This window comes from Scomber japonicus, chromosome 7 (assembly GCF_027409825.1).
Source record: "Scomber japonicus isolate fScoJap1 chromosome 7, fScoJap1.pri, whole genome shotgun sequence".
Classification (NCBI taxonomy): Eukaryota; Metazoa; Chordata; class Actinopteri; order Scombriformes; family Scombridae; genus Scomber; species Scomber japonicus.
Genome location: NC_070584.1, coordinates 17194805 through 17212938, shown reverse-complemented (window position 1 = coordinate 17212938; position 18134 = coordinate 17194805). Strand labels below are relative to the sequence as shown.

Below are 18134 nucleotides of genomic sequence, written 5' to 3'. Positions count from 1 at the left end.
TCCAGCATTCCACTGCGACCTAAATCTAGGTTCATATCTTCATGCTCTCTGTATCAACTCATCACAGTTAAACATAAACACACAAACACACTGTTGGCACAATAACTATCTGTCTATTTATCTTATAAGTTATGTTCACTCATATGTGAATGTTGGCTCTGTCTGAGTGTGGGACATTTCTTTTCTTTTCTGGTTTCTGTGTAAATATTTATTATCACTTTTTTTCACTACAGAGTCTACACAGACTTCCTCTACTAGTTCCTGAGTAATACTATCAGTCACGGCACAAATGACAAACAAGTTGTATAAGGTGCAGGTCAGAGGTAAAGTACCTGTTTTGCAAATTGGAGCAATGCCAGTCTGTGTATTGATGCCAACAGTGGAGAGAGAGAGAGGCCGCTGACCCATTATCAATGACACACAGAGATTTAGACAGAACTAGCTTCTGTAATAACAAAATGGTTCATGACAGCATTTCTTTACTTAATGAGATACTAGATTTCTTTATGAGATCCCCCAACTACAAAATATTATCCCATAGCTTCCTCCAGCTGTTATCAAAAGGAGGAAATAAAACTTGCACGCATCAAAACATCACGACAGATTACTGACAGGCTACTCTTACTCCAAGGATGCCTACAGAGAGAAGCAAATTTTATTTCAATTACAGAGCTGGCAGTTAAACCTGACATTAGATACTGTTTGATATACGTCATCCTGCACAAATATGATTTTATGTCCTAACTGGTTATCATTACAGCAAGACAGCGGAGGAGGAACAAGGAAGAAGAAATATTATTTTTCCCTGTCTGACTTTGCTGCATGGCAAAAATACTATAAAACGCAAGCACACACACACAGACACACCTGTCTATGTTGCACATTGACACTTCCGTCCTGTCTTTGTAAGCTCTCCTGGAATGTGTGTGTGTGTGTGTGTATATGTTTATATCCAGCCCTGTAGTTATGGCCAGCAAATGGCCCACCAGCTTCTTCTACCCCCCACCCTCTACTTGCTCAGCCTTGACCTAGGTGGGTCAAACCAGGGTCACATTCTCCCCAATGCATCTACCCACCCCAACCCCCTCACCCCTGAGCCTTGTGTCACAAGTATCGCCTTAAATAGACAAAGGTTCTCTGGACTGCACCATCACAGACTGTGCAGGGGTGGTGGCTACCGTCAAAGCTCCTGTTTACAAAGAATTATGCTCCTTTTCCCAGACACTTAACACATTCTGGGTAGGGTTGGACTCCCTGAAGGGTACTGGGTTTTTCTTTGCGCTAAGGGAAACCTGTTCAATGGTTCAAGGAAGAGAGCCATTTCTTGAAAGCCAAGGACATGACATTCAGTGAAGTGAGCTCGGTCTGGACAGAAATACGTGGAAAGAGTTGGGTTTGGAAGCAACTTCAAGGATGAGGAGGTCATATGAGGATAAACAAGTTAAATTCAGGAAAATCAAGTTTAGAAACACAAAGCTTTTGAGAGCTTCCTGTAGTGCAGGCATGTTTGGAAGATATTAAGTCAAACCAATTTTGGCTATTCCTTTTCTTTTGTTGTTGACCAAACCAGTGTGCACACATGATCAAAAACAGCAGGAAATGGCAAGCGTAATAATAATTTGACAAATGTTATATGTCAGATGAGCATAAATTCTACAACCCGCAGACCACCTCAAATACTTTCTCAACCTGTGGGAAACACTGCTTTCCCAAGAAGGTGATGTAACAACAAAATTCTTGAGAATTTCAGATGTCCAAACATCCCTCCCAGCCCCCTTTAGCTGAGCCGCTACCACGTCAAAGCCACCCATGAAATTCCAGGAATTTGACAAAGCATAAGCATCACATATTCCAAATACAGTACATACTAGTAGCTGTGGTTACAAACTATGTTAAGTCTCTAACACACTGTCCTGAGATCACATATGCATGAACATACTCAGAGGTTCCCTGCTACACTGAAGCAGCAGTTTTTCCTTTTACAGCGAGCTAATGATGTGCAGGTAGGGACTGTATCTGCTTTGACTGAGTTACACAACATCATTTCCTCTAAGGCTAAAGTAAGTGTGTGTGTGTGTGTGTGTGAGGAAGGACTGCTGTAATAAACACTACAATAAACACTTTTCATTTTATTATTTCTTTTAGTCATAAAAGTTTTAGAAATTGGAGAGAAAACTGCAAACACCATCCGAATTCATGTTGAACTGGTCCTGACAAAAGTGTTACTTTATCTAAACTTATCAGACAGCTCAGCATGCCCAGTGGGATAATGGGAAAAGTCTGTACCCTAACATTCCCAGTATTGTGAATAACTCTGTGTGGTTATTTATAGAGAAACTCAACAAGAACTTTTAACGTTTAAGGTTTGATTACTATTACAGTTAGCTAGCACTGTTTTGAAGATTGAAAAATAGGGTCATATTTTCTAATGCTGTAACTGAAGGCAGTTTAGAGTACATGCCAGTGATCATTTGGATTCATCAGTGAGGATAAACACAATTAAGGTTATACTTTCCCATAACAGTTATAGCACTGTGTTGTCTTGTGTGTGGTGCATGATTTGAAAGATCATTCATTTAACACTAAGGTCAGGTGTACCTAAATATATAACCTGGCTGTCATGTTTGGACTGCTTGTATCTGTCAATTGATGGGTCAGCACCGGACCAAGTTGGCAAAATATGAGGACATGCAGCTACTGTTGATCAGCCTGTGTCTTCACAATTGTGTGTGTGTGTGGGGGGGGGGGGGGGGGGGGGGGGCAGAACTAGAAGCAGGCAGTCATATGATCTGGCCAAACACCTGAAAACAATCCCCTTCTCTCGGCAAGATGGAGGGTCGTGTTATTTTCCTCCCTCACACACACACACACACACAAAAACACTTTATGCAATCCTCACAGCTCGCCTCTCATCTCAGCTGGCTGTGTTCTCATTTCATCAACCTGGCTGAGTTGACATTCGGACATACTGGTTCACAACCTGGGGGTTTGCAAGAGGATTAGTATTTTAAACATTTCTGTCAGAGCTGGGCAATTTGCACATCTAGAGAGAGCTGTGAACAAACTCATCCAACCTCTCTTTCCTTTCATTGTCTCTCACATGTAAGTATATCCCCACCATCACACCATCATCACCCGCTAGTCTTCCCCCAGGGCCTAGTTGTACAGCTCACCAGTAGGAAGTGCTTTGGACAAAGGCGGGAAGTAATGAGGAAGTCCTTTCAGACAGCTCGGGCTGTAACAACCGCTCGCCTGCCAACATGCTTTCCTCTACAGCTCACACACAAATTCTCAGAGATGAACACACACACACACATCCACACTGAGAAACACACATCAAACCAAAACGTGCACAGGGGGAATCAGACTATTACCCACACTAGGAATATATCAGTCTCCCTTCTCAGTCAGTGAACAGATGTGAAATTTGTATTCTTAAAAAATGCAAGGAAATGAAGAAGAGGGCATCAGGAGACAAGGAATCCCTCTCTTACTCTCGACAGTTGTGTTTTTAACGTTTTAAAAACAGTACAGTGCAGCAACAATGGGCATACATCTTGTTCTAAGCATGGCTGTATCCTCAGAAGCCCCCATCCTCTATAGGCTACATACATTTCTCCCAACAGCCAATCCCCTGTCAGAATAGTGGGCAGCAGTGTCAGCGTGTTCCACTTAGCCTTGTGTGTACGGTTGTGCTCCACTTGGCTCTTCGTGCAAAAGTGTGCGTCTGAATGTGCACCGTTACACTTGCATATACGCATGTGTACTTTCTGTGTGTGTGTGTGTGTGTGTGTGTGTGTAGAGCAGGATGTGGGAGTGCCAGTCCATTGATGAGCTGGAAGAGAGAGGAGAGAAGAGTTTTCCAGATCCCCTGGGGCGCTCGGCTAGCACTGACTGCCTGCTACTGCGCTCACTCTGCGAATGGAGCGGGTTGAGGGAAACACACACACACACACACACACACACACACACACACACACACACACACACACACACACACACACACACACACACACACACACACACACACACACACACACACACACACACACACACACACACACACACACACACGCGCATTACGGGTGCCAGCTTATCAAAGTTAATTTGGATTTGTTAACAGAGATGCAAGCTGCCAGGAAGTAAAACACAAGAGCACAATTACTACCTCTCCCTCTCCATCTGTCTATTTCTATCCTTCCTTCCCTCTTCTCTTCCCCTCTCTCTCAGTTTTTGTCTCTTCCTCTCACTCTCTGTCCCCTTATAAGATATTAATGGTAATTCAAACACCAGTGAATGACCATGTGTGTGTGTGTATGTGTGTGTGTGTGTGTGTGTGTGTGTGTGTGTGTGTGTGTGTGTGTGTGTGTGTGTGTGTGTGTGTGTGTGTGTGTGTGTGTTTGTCTTGATGTAAGGCAAGCCACCATAGAAAAGCTTAAACTATCACAAATGGGCAGCATCAAAGAAGAGCTTGCTTGTGTCTATAGCAATAAATGAGAGAAAGATGAGAACCAATGTACGCAGCTCTCTGTTCAGTGTGTGTGTATCACTATCAGGATCACATTAGTGTCAATTCACTTTACACAGGAACTGGAAGGAGAGGGGAACTGGAAACAATTCATCTGCTACCGTTAACAGGTTTGCTCTCCACATTTTGGCCCATGTTAGATACACAATGTCAGCCTGTATGTGCAGTACCTGTCCAACACTTTGTTTTCCTCTCACTGTGTACAGTCAGTTAGCTGTAAAACAAGCCCCTACTTTAAGGCAGCCAAGTTAATTCCAGCGAGGGTGAAGACAGCAAGCAGGATAGCATTTCTAGCTCGAGTCCCCTCTCACTGGAAAAGCATCTGGTTCAAAGTTCAAGTGGCCCCACTGTACCAGACTGCTGTTATTTATTTTTAGAATCTGGAGAAACAATTGTGCAAATATTGCCTTTAGGTATTTACTGTATGTATGTTTTTTTCTTCATCACGGCGTACATTTCATAAATGTTGATTAACAGAAGAAAAGAGAATTAATATGTTTGAGCCTGTGTGATCTAGACAGGTGATTGACATGTGGTGGGCATACAGGAAAAAACAACAAGCCTTCTCCTCCAGATGGAGGCTCATGTGTTGAGAGCAGTGACTCAATATATGTGCAAAGGTTGCTGCTTCACAGATCGGCAACCCGTCAAATTTAATGAAGCCTTTTGAATGTGTACAATACCAGATTTACTTGGTCTGACAGTCTCTCTGAATACACATGTGAACATCCATAATGTGCAATACCTGAACATTCCTTTTACAAGCAAATACTTGATCTGTTCTGTCTTATGGCTGTTAAAATACTGGCTGTGTGTTATCAACTAGGAAATGTTTTAAATATGGCTTAGTACAGTATCAGGCCTCAATACAGACCAATGATCAAATATTTGTCTTCTTTGATGACATAGTTCCCAACTTATATAAAAAATGGTACATATTTAAGACTATTCTGTTTCCACAGTGCTTCTATACAGTTGCTTGCATTTCACATTTAACATTCAAGATATTTGGATCCTTTGTTAAACAAAAAAAGGTTGTAGAAAACCTTGTTTCTATGTTTCAAGTGTCAGCAAAAGAAAAAATCCATAGTTCTGATATCTACACCAAACCCCATGTATGACCTCAGTGCTAGTATAAAAAAAATTATACTCAGCCATACTTAAATCTGACAATACCTTTATGATACTATGTTTTGCCATTTCAAGTAATGCAAAATGATGAATGAGTCATTATGTACTGTTAGTGCCCCCAAACGTTTACATCAGTTAGTCTCCGTCATGAACAAAGACCCTTGTACTCACATAAACATGCAGAAATCAAATCACACAGTGTTTTTTCTTTTACCTCTGGGACATGTGAACTCCATTAATATGAAGGATTAACATTTACACTTACTATATCATCAAGCTGTCTGACCCTCTATGTTTATACTCATTTGTTCCCCTCTGTCACTGAGCACTAAATGGCTAATTCAGAACAGCTTCAGAAAAACTTGAATTTACTTCTCACTGTTAATGACAGCAGAAAGTGAAGCAGAGAAAAGCAGAAGAGAAGACGAGATGGAGAGAGGAGTCTGGGAGCAGCCTGAGCGGAGACACTTACAATTAAGAGGCTGGGCTAGCTAAGTGTTTTTGTTTGGTTGTGGGCGCAGGCCAACAGCACGCTTCATTGAGCGCTTCCATCCTTAATACTGTCATTTTCTTTCTCTCTTTAGCCTCCTCTAGTCTGGCCACTTGCCACTCTGGCAAAAATGAGTATGTGTGTGGTTTTTGAATGTGTCTGGGTCTGTGTGTGTACCTGGAGCCACACTTGAAACGCCCCGCCATGTTTGTTTTGCTCTGTTTATTTTGCTTTGCCCAACCCCTTCTCTTTCCCTCCTGGCCTCCTCATCTGGCCCTCATCTTATCCACACTGACAGTCGACTTTCATTTGATAGCGTGAGAAATAAAACACTAATGGGAACGGCATCAATGGTAATTTCCATTAGCGTGGTGCCTAGCTGAGACCATACCAGCATGTTTATGACATGCTCAATACATATACAAGTTAAACAAATATGATTACCTGAGAGAAACAACATAATTATACTATTTACTGGCAATATACACAGACATCAGGATTTGCATTTTTCCAAGTTTAAATCTTGGTATCCACGTGAGACATGTACACTGAAAGGTATTATTTGCTGTTATAATTCCTCCTGCAATCACTCATTATTGGCTGTGAAAAATCCCATTCTGCTGGGACTTTTATAAGCAACTACTGTATCTGTTCTGTCTTATGGCTGAAAAAGTGTTCAATACATAATTGCATTTGTAAGTTCAACTGAACCTAATATAAAATGCATTGTTTTAGAGCTAAATTTCCTTTAAATGTGTTTTTGTTCAGCCTAGGGATACATCATGCTACTTCCATGTAGGACATAACTGTGGGTGGGTCACAACAAAAAAAATCCTACATGACTACAGCATGAAGATAGCCACTTGATTTAGCTACATCAGACCGCCGACGCTTCAGAACAAGAATCACGCGTGGATTTTTGGACTGAATGAAGCTTGATTTTGTCCTCTACGAGTGCAACTGTTAGGAAGGGATTGAATTGTTTGTCTGAATTAAACAGTAACCAGTAACTATCACACCCTACATATGGCATGTGAGATTTATATTAAAGACAATTAAGTTCCAGTTCTCTTGAATTCCTCTAGTATTAGGCCTACATGAATGACATTAACATAAAGTTTCATTTTCTCCTCTCTTCAGGCTTTCTCTATGTCTCAACTGCTGTGCACGCTTTCTGTTTTTACAAAAGCTGGGAGGTTTGTTTAATGTCTATCAAAAGGACCAAATCACACACAAAAAAAGAAAATCCTAGCAGTGTCCGAAGCGTGTTCAAGCCCTGACCAGGCATGACTCTGAGGAGGGTCACAGAGTCATGCCGGATGACGCACAATGACCTATTTAAATCGCGTCAGCACAGGTGTAACCTATTTGACAGGGACGCTCTGAAAGCAGTTTGTGTAATTGAGAGAGAGAGAGCATTTTCCCTCTACAGCTTTTGTCACTGGGAGGTGAAGTTGTGGCTGTGTGCCCGAAAACAATCGCAGCAAAACAACAAAGCACGTAGGCGCAGGCTATATGAACTTTGACCTGAAAAGCTTTCTCTCCTCCTGCTCACTTGTGTATGTTTTTTTTGCGTGTGCGAGTTGTGCAAGCGTAGCGCAGGCTGGAGTCTACGAGGCTGAACACAGTGTGCCAGACCTCAGCAACAGATAGAGCTTTATCTAAACACGAGATCGACTATTTGCTCCCATTCTGGCTCTCTCTCATCTGTGAATATAACCCCTACTTCATTTTCTGTCTCTACTTTCATTTGGATATCCAGTCCTTTGTCTTGTGCGCTTGCTTTCCATCTAACAGTCTGCCTGTATATGCATCTGCAATCTGCCTCTCTTTCATCTGTAAATACAGCTGTCACATCTATAAATGTAGTCCTCTGGCTTCCTTTTATTTCTTCTCAAGGTTCTTTGTCAAATTTTACCCACTGTATTTAAAAATGTTTATTATTTTAACATCTTTTACATGTTCCCGTGACAAAATAAGACTCTCTTTATATATGCTAAAAAAAAGGCCATTTACGATGCATAAGAGTTATTTTTTTCTTTAAATTCATGATTTAATTTCGGATCAAAAGCATTCACTTTAAAATCAAAAGTGGTGATGGCAAAAGCTCTATGGGAATAAACCGACTTCACCAGCCAACCCAGTTCTACCCCAGTGAATTTTACTCATCCTGGATGCATCATGTACAACATGTGGGTGCGGAGGTTGTATCCACATGCCTACACTTCCTGTCTGTCTCATTTACAGCAGGTACCAGTGGTCAATAAATCTGACGACCTGGCACATGTGACCTTAATAAGAAGTCACTGCTGATTTACAGGGAACACTGTCATTTATGATTGATGAATTTCAGGTTTGGAAAGCTTTGGAAGATGTTTTGATTTGTTGATCTATATCTGTGTCATGAATTGAGACTTTCTGATATTTTGCTCTAGAGGGAAACGCACACTGCACATGAAGTGGACGACTAGTAACCGAGCAGGAGTGACTACACTAAAACCAATATACACTCTTTAAAAAACAGTCTGCGGACATTCTTGATAGAAAAACAAGGAGCTGTCATCATTTAAAAGTCAAATGTATGACCTTTGACAGTTTTCTTTGTTTTGCAGATATGTGCCTGATATGCAGATATGTCCATGATGTATAAATTAATTCATGATCTTGCGCTGCCACAACTCAAAATAGTATGAGTCATTCTGCAGGAGCAATAATAGGGAGACCAGTGCATCAGCAACTGCTCGGCTGAATGTAAGAAAACTGCTTTCAGACAGTCAGCATTTTCACTGAAAGCAGCAGATAAATGAAACTCAGAGAAGGACATACTTACATACTTCAGTTTTTTTTTAAACACTTGGCTCAACTCAAACCAATCATCATCACCAATTTCTATATGGAACTTATTTAACATGGGGAGTGTGTAGTATATATTTTGTATGATGTTGTTTTATGTGTGAAGCCGTAGATGTAAATGAGCTATATAGCTAACTCTGGCCTAACAGTTGCGTTGTGATTGACCTCTGTTAAAAAAACAAATAAAAATAAACTACATTAATCTAAACTACTAGCCCTGATAGCAATCTGCTACTTGCACTACTCTCGTCTGGAGGGAAAACAAACAAGCAGCAACATTCAATCAGGTAACAAAGCCACAGTGACTTGTGACAGCTTGTAAAACCTGAGAAAATTGCTGCCTGAGTGCACATGACAAAACCTACTACTGCACTGACCTCCACATCCACCACCTGCACTAAGTTGTAAATATACAGTATAAACATACACACAAAATACAAATGTATACCACACACACACACACACACACACACACACACACACACACACACACACACACACACACACACACAGACACACACACACAGACACACACACACACACACACACACACACACACACACGCACAGAAACAGAACTGGGTAATGAATGTCACATCTCTTACACTCTCCAGGCTGTTTTGATTGCCAACAAGTTACTTAAGAGCCCTGCACAGTTAAACATGACATTTCTGGGTTCACACACACACACACGCACATGAATATGCGCACACACACACACACACACACACACACACACACACACACACACAAGTGGTTTTCCTGCTTGTAAGGAGCATGTGTAAGATCAGAGGAATGCAGGCTCTCCCCTGGCTCTTACCTAAGGCAACAGGAACCCTGTAAAAACACAACAAAAACAACCCCACAGTTTCCACTCACACATAAACTTTAATACCCCATCTAATGTTCCTCCGCCCTGCGCCTGCGTGTGCACACAGACATGTGCGTATGTATGCATCTAACTTTGTAAACTGTGAGTTTTCATTCACAGAAGCCCTAATTAAAGATCCTATAGTTCCCTCGCGCCACCACCCAGCACATGTTCCAGTGTATAGCGCTGCACGAGCACCCAAGGGAAACAAAGCATCTCTCTTTCTTGACATTTACATCCTTTCATCTCATCTAGGTTGACCTGCCATGCTGTAACATGCCATGTATACACTGCTACACCTGCATAATATTGAGTTAACATTGCTATTACTGTTCCTACTGTTATAACTACTGTTACACTAATTATACTTTTTGTGTTATACTCTATTCTAAGCTAGAGTAGCACTAATTTGTAAAAAGCAGAGCATGCTCGTATTAAAGCATTGGCTTAAAGTTGCGGAACTGGGGAAATGCACTAAAGCACACACAGAGCAACAGCCAAGTTTGGACACATCTACCCTTTCACTTGAATCAAAAAGCGTGTCCAAACTTTTGACTGGTACTGTGTATCAAACACATGCCAACATTTACAGTAAGTGCACACATATTATCCCCATTTGTAGCCCACACTCACACTCCTCCCCCACTCGACGCAGACGCAGACAACCATTGCATCATGTTCTAGAAATGGCTCTTGCTCTTGACTACACTGGTGCCTCTCACGTGACGTAGAGCACAGTGTCATACCTGCTCTCCTGGCCTATCCGAAAGAAAGGAGACATGAGCACACATGTACAGATGTTGTTTGATGTACTGTGAACTCATTTATGTTCATCAGTTGATTTGCCTCTTTAATGGTCAGGGAGCTGTTTGCTGTTCGCAGAAACTCTGTCTTACATGTTACATTTGAATCTTGAGCTCTTAATGGCATCATTAGAAACTTTTTTAAAGACTGTCACAAGAATCCAAAATGCTTTCTAATAGTCTTTACACTGAGTTTAAATAAACCGATCACTGATCACTGATCACCGATCCGATCAGGTGAGGGAGCAATAAGTGTATTTAAATAACTTGTTGATTTACTGCTTTAGCATCCGTTTCAATGACGACATTGATCGAATCAGTGAATTAAGACATTACAGCCAATCTCAAAAATTGCATAAAATGCAAAATATAGTCCGATCCGATATGGCCGATCACATCAGCGGAAAGCCTACTTTCTAACATCTGGAGTCCTGGAAAACACAAACCTTAGGGCTTTACTTCTCTGTAATGCTTAAAAAAAACACTGAATACTGTATACCTTGTCGGAGTCAAAACTCTAAGGCAATCCGTGTGTGTGTGCGTGCGTGTGCGTGTGTGTGTCTGTGTCTGTGTGCAGGAGACGGAGACGGAGACACAAAGAAGGCCATTTCCTGTATTACTTTCCCAACAGTGAGACCTGGCAGAAAATCGAGGAGCCAACATTATATGCGGGCTGTAACAGTCGATGTTCAAGTATAAACATGGCCAAGGTCGTTAGGCTTTGAACGCTAGCCTTTCTGTCAGACACAGAGACAGAAGAGAAAAAACAACACAAGCTATAATCGCCTTCAAAAAATAATAAGCATTCTCTCTGTGTGTCTTACAATAGACGCCATTCTCTATGTTTATGGTAGGAGAGGAAAAACTAACTGACTGACTGACTAGCCGACACACTGGCAGGCCGGCTGGCTGCAGCACCGAGCGAAGCCGCAGTTCTTTTCTTTTTTCTTTACCCAAAAGTAGAGAAAATACAAGTACTAACAAACATGTGTAGTATACAGATTGTCCCTGTCCATCAACGCTCTCCCGCTAACTGGCTTTCCTTCATTGCATTTTCCTCCCATAATGCCTACCTCTGAGTGTGCAGTTCCCCTGATTCACCAACACAGTGCATTCTTTTCACACATCAAGAAGATCCCGAGCCTATAATTACAGATCGCTTGCCCACAATGCTCCGGTCAATCAATGCTAATCAGAGGGCGTGGTGTGTCCGAGACTCCTGGCTTCTGATATCAGGAGCAACCCTCCGCATCATAGAAATCATTAGATAAATCATGTGAAATTAAATCAGTCGCCTCAATTGATTTCTGGGGATAAAGAAAATCTCCAGTGCATTTTCTCTTTATGTGTCTCAATGGACTACTTTGCAACAAGCTGCATGATGGATTCTGAAAAGGTGCTATACTAACATGTCTATCAATATGGAGCTTTTTCATCTGCTTCACACCAAATGTCATTCTTTAAATAATTTGGTGAGTATCAAGCTGGTTTAACACCACAGAAAAATGTAAAATTTCTAATAGGTATATTATTATACAGTGTGAGGAAAAGACTGAATACAGTGAATATTCTGTCTTTACTCTTTGTTTAAAGAATCAAAACACACACATGTACACTTACTTCTCTGGCAGTGAGTCTGCGACCAGCATCGTCCTCTGAAGTGTCCGTTGATGGTGTTCTGTGAGCAGGTGGTCTGACCTTGACCTTGGGCCGTGCCTGGACACACATCTCCACACTCCCTGTCATTCTTATTAGCCACGATGTAATTGTCCTCCACCGAGTCCAGGATCTTGGACCAGTCCAGTGTGGCCAGGTAGCAGAGGTCTGGATTCTTCTCGATCCTCACGGCACCCCGGGTGATGTTCATGAGGTTGTGAAAGCCCACCTCCTTCAGCTGCAGCATCTCGTAAATCACAAGCGCGTAGTTGAAGAAGAGGTTGTTGCCGCGGATCACTGTCAGGTTGGGAAAGAGATCAGTGAGGGTTTCGAGGCCATAGACCCTGAACAGCAGCACGTAGTCTGTCACAACTCGTAGCTTGGGGTAGCTGAGGCCCCGGAAGTCTTCGGTCTTGGTCTTAAACATGAGCAGAATCTTCAGGTGGCCCTCGATGATGGTGCAGTTCTCCAGCGACTGGAGGTTGGTCACATTGTTACGGATGTCTTTACTCTGGCAAACTGGAGGGACAGAGATAAGCAGAGATGTCAGAAACAAACATATATATACACCTGTATGTTACAAGAGTTTTGCTTATTCAACCAAGAATTTCAGGAAGGTTTACTATAGTTTTTCTTAAGAAACCCTTTTGAGTGTTGCCCTTTATTTTCATTCATACATTTAAATAGAATATATACCAGGGAGCTTCCCAGTAAAAAAACAAAAACAAAAAAAAAACACTTATGTAAGCACCTAGCTCCAGAGCATATTCATTTGCCAGTTTATTAGATCACTATAACAGCCTTGAAATAACCCTTACATTCAGTTTTTATATAAACCGTTTTAGAGAGGTGCTCAACTTTATGGTAATTCTTGATTGTATCATTGTTGAGTTGTATTGCTACATATTCACAGATGTTTTTGATATCAAGTCTACCCTCATTGATATAATTAGGATGGACATAAACTGGAGTATGTATTCACTAGTGAGTATTAATTACTTTCTACATAAATTGTAGCACAGTGTGAATTGAGTGACATGACATTCTGGCAAAACAGGCATGAAGAGTCGTCCTCGAGAACATCAACAGATCCTTCTTTTTCCCCAAATTAAGCCATGAAACCACTAGTGTTTTTACATTAAACTGAGCAGAGCCATCCATGAGGCAGCCTCACTCAAGTCCCTTCTACAATCTGACTGGCTGCAAGCTCACACACACTCACTCTCTCCCGCTTTTCATTGGCTCCAGTGCCATTTCTCCAGAGAGGAAATTATTGTACGGCACTGTCTGATCTGAATGAAGCAGACATGAAAGAGTTAACAGAAATGAAGCCTGGAAGCAAAATGCTTATCCATGCTCATTCATACTCTTTAGCTGCTGCACACTGGTACACACACACAAGCCCACATTTGGACCAGTAAATGTGTGCGCACACACTCATACACACATCAGAGGAGTGGAGAATTCATTAGGGGATAGTTACTGAAGGAGATGTGCAGAGGGAAACGGCATGCTGCTGTTGCTTGCTACAAATAATAAGATGCACTATTCCAATATATTCTACAGTAGCTAAGAGGAAAATTACTGAGTGGGAAGTGGGTAGGATCCCAATACACAGTTTTAATTGTAAAAGACAGGTGTAACAAGAAAAACATTATTTTTACTGCTGCAGTTACACCAGAAAATTAACCACACTATTATTTTCTTATTTTAAAAAACACAATTACAAAGCAAGAAATCTAGAGGATACCTTTATTTTTTTTTCCACATGGCCTCTATATTGACTGACAACACTGTTCACACACACATTCTGCTTGTGTATCAAAACCAGAAGCTGTCAAAGCATCAACAGAGACTCCTTGTGACATGATGGGTGATAACAGTTAGCACGTTCATGTGAGATGTATTGTTTTCTTACAACCGCAATCAAGAAATCAAGATAGAAACATGTATGAAAATGAAGCATAAAACAATCCCAGTTTGGTTAACATTAACTTCCTTTTACTTCTTATTTGAATCGTCTTCAAAAGCTGAAAATGATCATACAAGAAGGATGCATGTCTACCCAATAAGCCTCTCTGCATTTATGTTGTCATGCACTCTTGCTCTGCTAATAAGGAAAATGTCTTGTGTCAGTTTTAAGCATTTAACTAAAACCAGTTATGTTCACTGATGTGCTGTTTAAAGTGGAAATAGACATGATTTGCTGCTTGACATATTAACGTGATCTGTGTTAAAATGATGATGTGAATTTGCATAAATGTACACACAGAAATGCATCAACAGTGTTGACATACATTGCCATTCAGTGAACATTCTCATTGAACACACTGGTAGTGATGAGACATTAAATAGTCATTTGTTCACATGACTTAACCGTGTATGTCCTGTACCAACTACACCAACAGTCATTATGGCCTAAAACAGATGGTTATGGTTATGGACGTTAACCAACATGTGAGAATATTTAAATGCCACATGTTAATGGACAATCACAAACTTCTTTTCATACAGAAAGTACAAGTACAAGAAACAACCATTAGGCTGCTTCTCTCAGTAATTTACTGAATTACAGCTACAAGAAAATAATGGTTGAAAGGTTGTGTTTACAAAGTCAGTAACATCTATTACAAATAACTAGGAAACTAATCCATTATGTCACTTAAATTTGAATATTTGTAATGTGTCATGTCCCATTCATAAAAGGAAAATATGCTATGTGTAGTATGTAGAGTCATTATCTTAACGGCAAAAACACATTGAAAAGGAACCTAAGCCTTTGCCTGTAGGGAGAAATAAGCCTCTTCACACAGAAGGGATCTAATGGCGATCGATGATACACTCACACAACAGTATGTGTCCTTCATGCATTTTAATGGTGTGAAACCCTGCTTGCCACATTTCGCTATTTTTCTCTTTTATTGCACTTAATTCTCCACAACGACTATGCACCAAAAAAGAATAAATACAAATGATGCTTCAACATGCATCTTACAACACAGAAAGTGCCAAATCATTGCAGTGGACTGCATAATTCCATTGGGTTGTTATTGGCTCTCATTATTTCCCAGGTGTAAGCTACCTATTAACTTCCCATTCTGTTAATGGTTAGCCTGACAAACATGTCAACCTAGGTACAAACTCTGACCGGCAACACATCAGTAGAATGGTTTAAGTGACTCCTTATAATGGACAGCAGCCAGTAAAGCCTGTAATCACTACGCTGTCAAATAAAACCATGTTGTTTACAACAAGTGCATGTTGGCATCAAGGCTGAGCTACTCAAACTCACATTTTTTCCAGACTGCAAAAAGTCAAACTTAGATATCAAATGGCCATAACATATTTTAGTAGATGCCAACTGGTGGCAATAATGGAGCAAACGTCTGTTGTGGTCCCCTTGAAAAATGTTAGTATCAAATTGAAAAATGTGAAATAGAAATTTAGGAGAGCTACTTCCAACTTTTTCTTGTTCTGATGGTTTTGGACACAAATTTGAGAAATACAAAATATCATTTTTTTCCCCTGTAAAGCTGATAAGAACACTAGATAGTTACTGTCCATCATTAACTCTCAACGCAACAATGTGAGAAGAGTTACACTATGTTGTTTACCTGACCACGTCTGTTGAAACTTTATATGTTTGGATACAAAACATGTCAACATGTCAATGAAGTATTTTCATTTATCCATATTTCTTTACCCACATGACCTAACGCAGTTCAACTTTGCACACGTCTTCAAACGATCAGCTTAATAACCAAAACAAAGTCAAAAACAACTCATAAATAGCACAAAAACATATCCAGATTTAGTTGTTACACAGCTCATCAGATAAAGATAGCTCAAAACAACAGGAACTCATTCACACTATCTAACCAGCACGCCCTCTTTATTGGACACACACTGTAACAGAAACCAAAACACAAAAACACGCTCCTTCTATGTGGCAGTTGGTATTATTCCCAGTGATAACAGCAACCTTACACCTCTGTGCCCCTCCTGCCTTATCTCCTGGACACATCAAACAGTCCTACAGGCCACCCACTCGCTGTCAGCCAGCAGCACTAACCGGATACCTATTGTGCAACACAACAACATAACAAACTACATTACGCAACATCAGCAGGGCCAGGGTGCAACTCACCTCTGCCCACAATGATCTTCAAGGCACACCAAGAGGACACAAACATGACCTTTCCCACTTAAACGTTTTATTTTTTCCCTGCAGATAAGAAATATGATGCTGAAAACGAGGTCCCTCTCATCACACGGCGTGCTAACAATCATGCACATATGTCACATCGCCTGTTGGAGAAGCTTTATTGACACAGAGAAATGTTAGTGGGCCATGAGGGGAAGCAGTAAACGGTGCTGCTGGGAGCTCCCTCTGCAAAATGGAGTCTTGTTTTCGACTGACAGGAGCGAATGAGGAGGAAGGAGTAGCAGGAGGTGTGGTGGTGGTGGTGGTGGGGGGGGTCATCAGGGGGCAGATGGGGAAGAAGGAAGGAGAGTAAAGGAGTGGAGGGGAGGAAGGGTTGTTATGTGAAAGCCACTGTGCCTTTAAAATAATGAGCCATCTCCTCCCTCTCCCCTCCCAGGTTTAGGAGCAGGGGGACACAAGAGAGGCAAAGAGAGTGAATGAGGAGACCAGAGGGGGCTGGTGGGGTGGGGTGGGGTGGGGTGGGGGGGCAGAAGGAAGAGGGTTGTGGGCAAAGAGGGGAAAGAAGTGGTGGAGGGATAGGGGTGGGGGGGGGGCTGTTGGGGTTCAGAGAAATGATGGGAGGGGAGCGACTGGGTGAGGGGGGTGAAAGTGTAACCTGAGCCCAGGCAGGAACGCAGAGTGACGTAAGGGACCTACAGGACGGTTGGTGATCACATGCATGAATGGAGGGCTGCTATGGACCACTGTTACATGACAGGCAACATGCACACACAAACTGCCTCGCGGGGTGGGGGGGCTTGCTGCCGACTGGCCACAAACAACAATAAGCAATGTTCACATCTATATGACGAACTCAGCCTGTATATATGAGGGATGAACATGGGGCAAAAAGATAGAGAGAGAGAGGGCAAAATGTAAAGAAAGAGGGAGACACCTGCTGTACAGTTTGTCATTTTTTCATCATTAAAAACAGGCTAAATTCTACTTCCATCTCCACGTTAGAGCTTCATATCTGATTTTGGGGGAAAAAACTGGTAGACATTGTGTAGGTAGGGTGGGTGGGGGTTTTGGCAGGGTTGGGGGGGTTGGTGGACAATGACCGTGACCCCTCTATAGCCCACCCTCCCATGGAGGACCACCCATAAGCAGACAGCTTGGTGCTCTCACTGGCTATACAAGAGCTCTTAATTACAATAACAACCCAATCAGCCGCTAATGAGCCTGGGGTGGGGGGTGGACGGTTTGTGTGTGTGTGTGTCGGGGGGGGGGGTTAAGGGGGCCAGGTCTGTATCGGAGCAGAGAAGAGAATGGAATAACAGAGCACAGACTGGAACGTACTGTACCATACTGTGGACCTCTATAGGAGAAATGTGGGCCATCCACCCGCCTTCCCTGTCTGTTTGACACTTAATTTGGCAGCAGGAATGAGAAGAGGAGGAGGAGGAGGAGGGAGGTATAGGGGGTATCAGAAAAACAGAAACAGCAGAGGAAAAAGCCTTGGAGAGAGAACGAGGTGAACAAGTTTAAGTCTTCAAAGGGAGATTTAAAAATTCCCTTTCAATGTCTTAATGTATGTATTTCTAGTTTTTTAGTTTAAATATACTGTAAATCTAACTGCATCCTGGGAAATGATAGCAG

At 41.8% G+C, this 18134-nt stretch overlaps 1 protein-coding gene across 1 annotated transcript in view; it reads right to left on the bottom strand.

Annotated features, from left to right (window-relative positions):
- The window catches only part of insrb (insulin receptor b), an 82659-nt gene that overhangs the window by 49599 nt on the left and 14926 nt on the right, over window positions 1–18134 (bottom strand). Inside the window, exon 2 of the mRNA XM_053322857.1 lies at window positions 12296–12850. Coding sequence (XP_053178832.1) covers window positions 12296–12850 — 555 coding nt within the window. The remainder of the gene's footprint in view (window positions 1–12295; window positions 12851–18134) is intronic.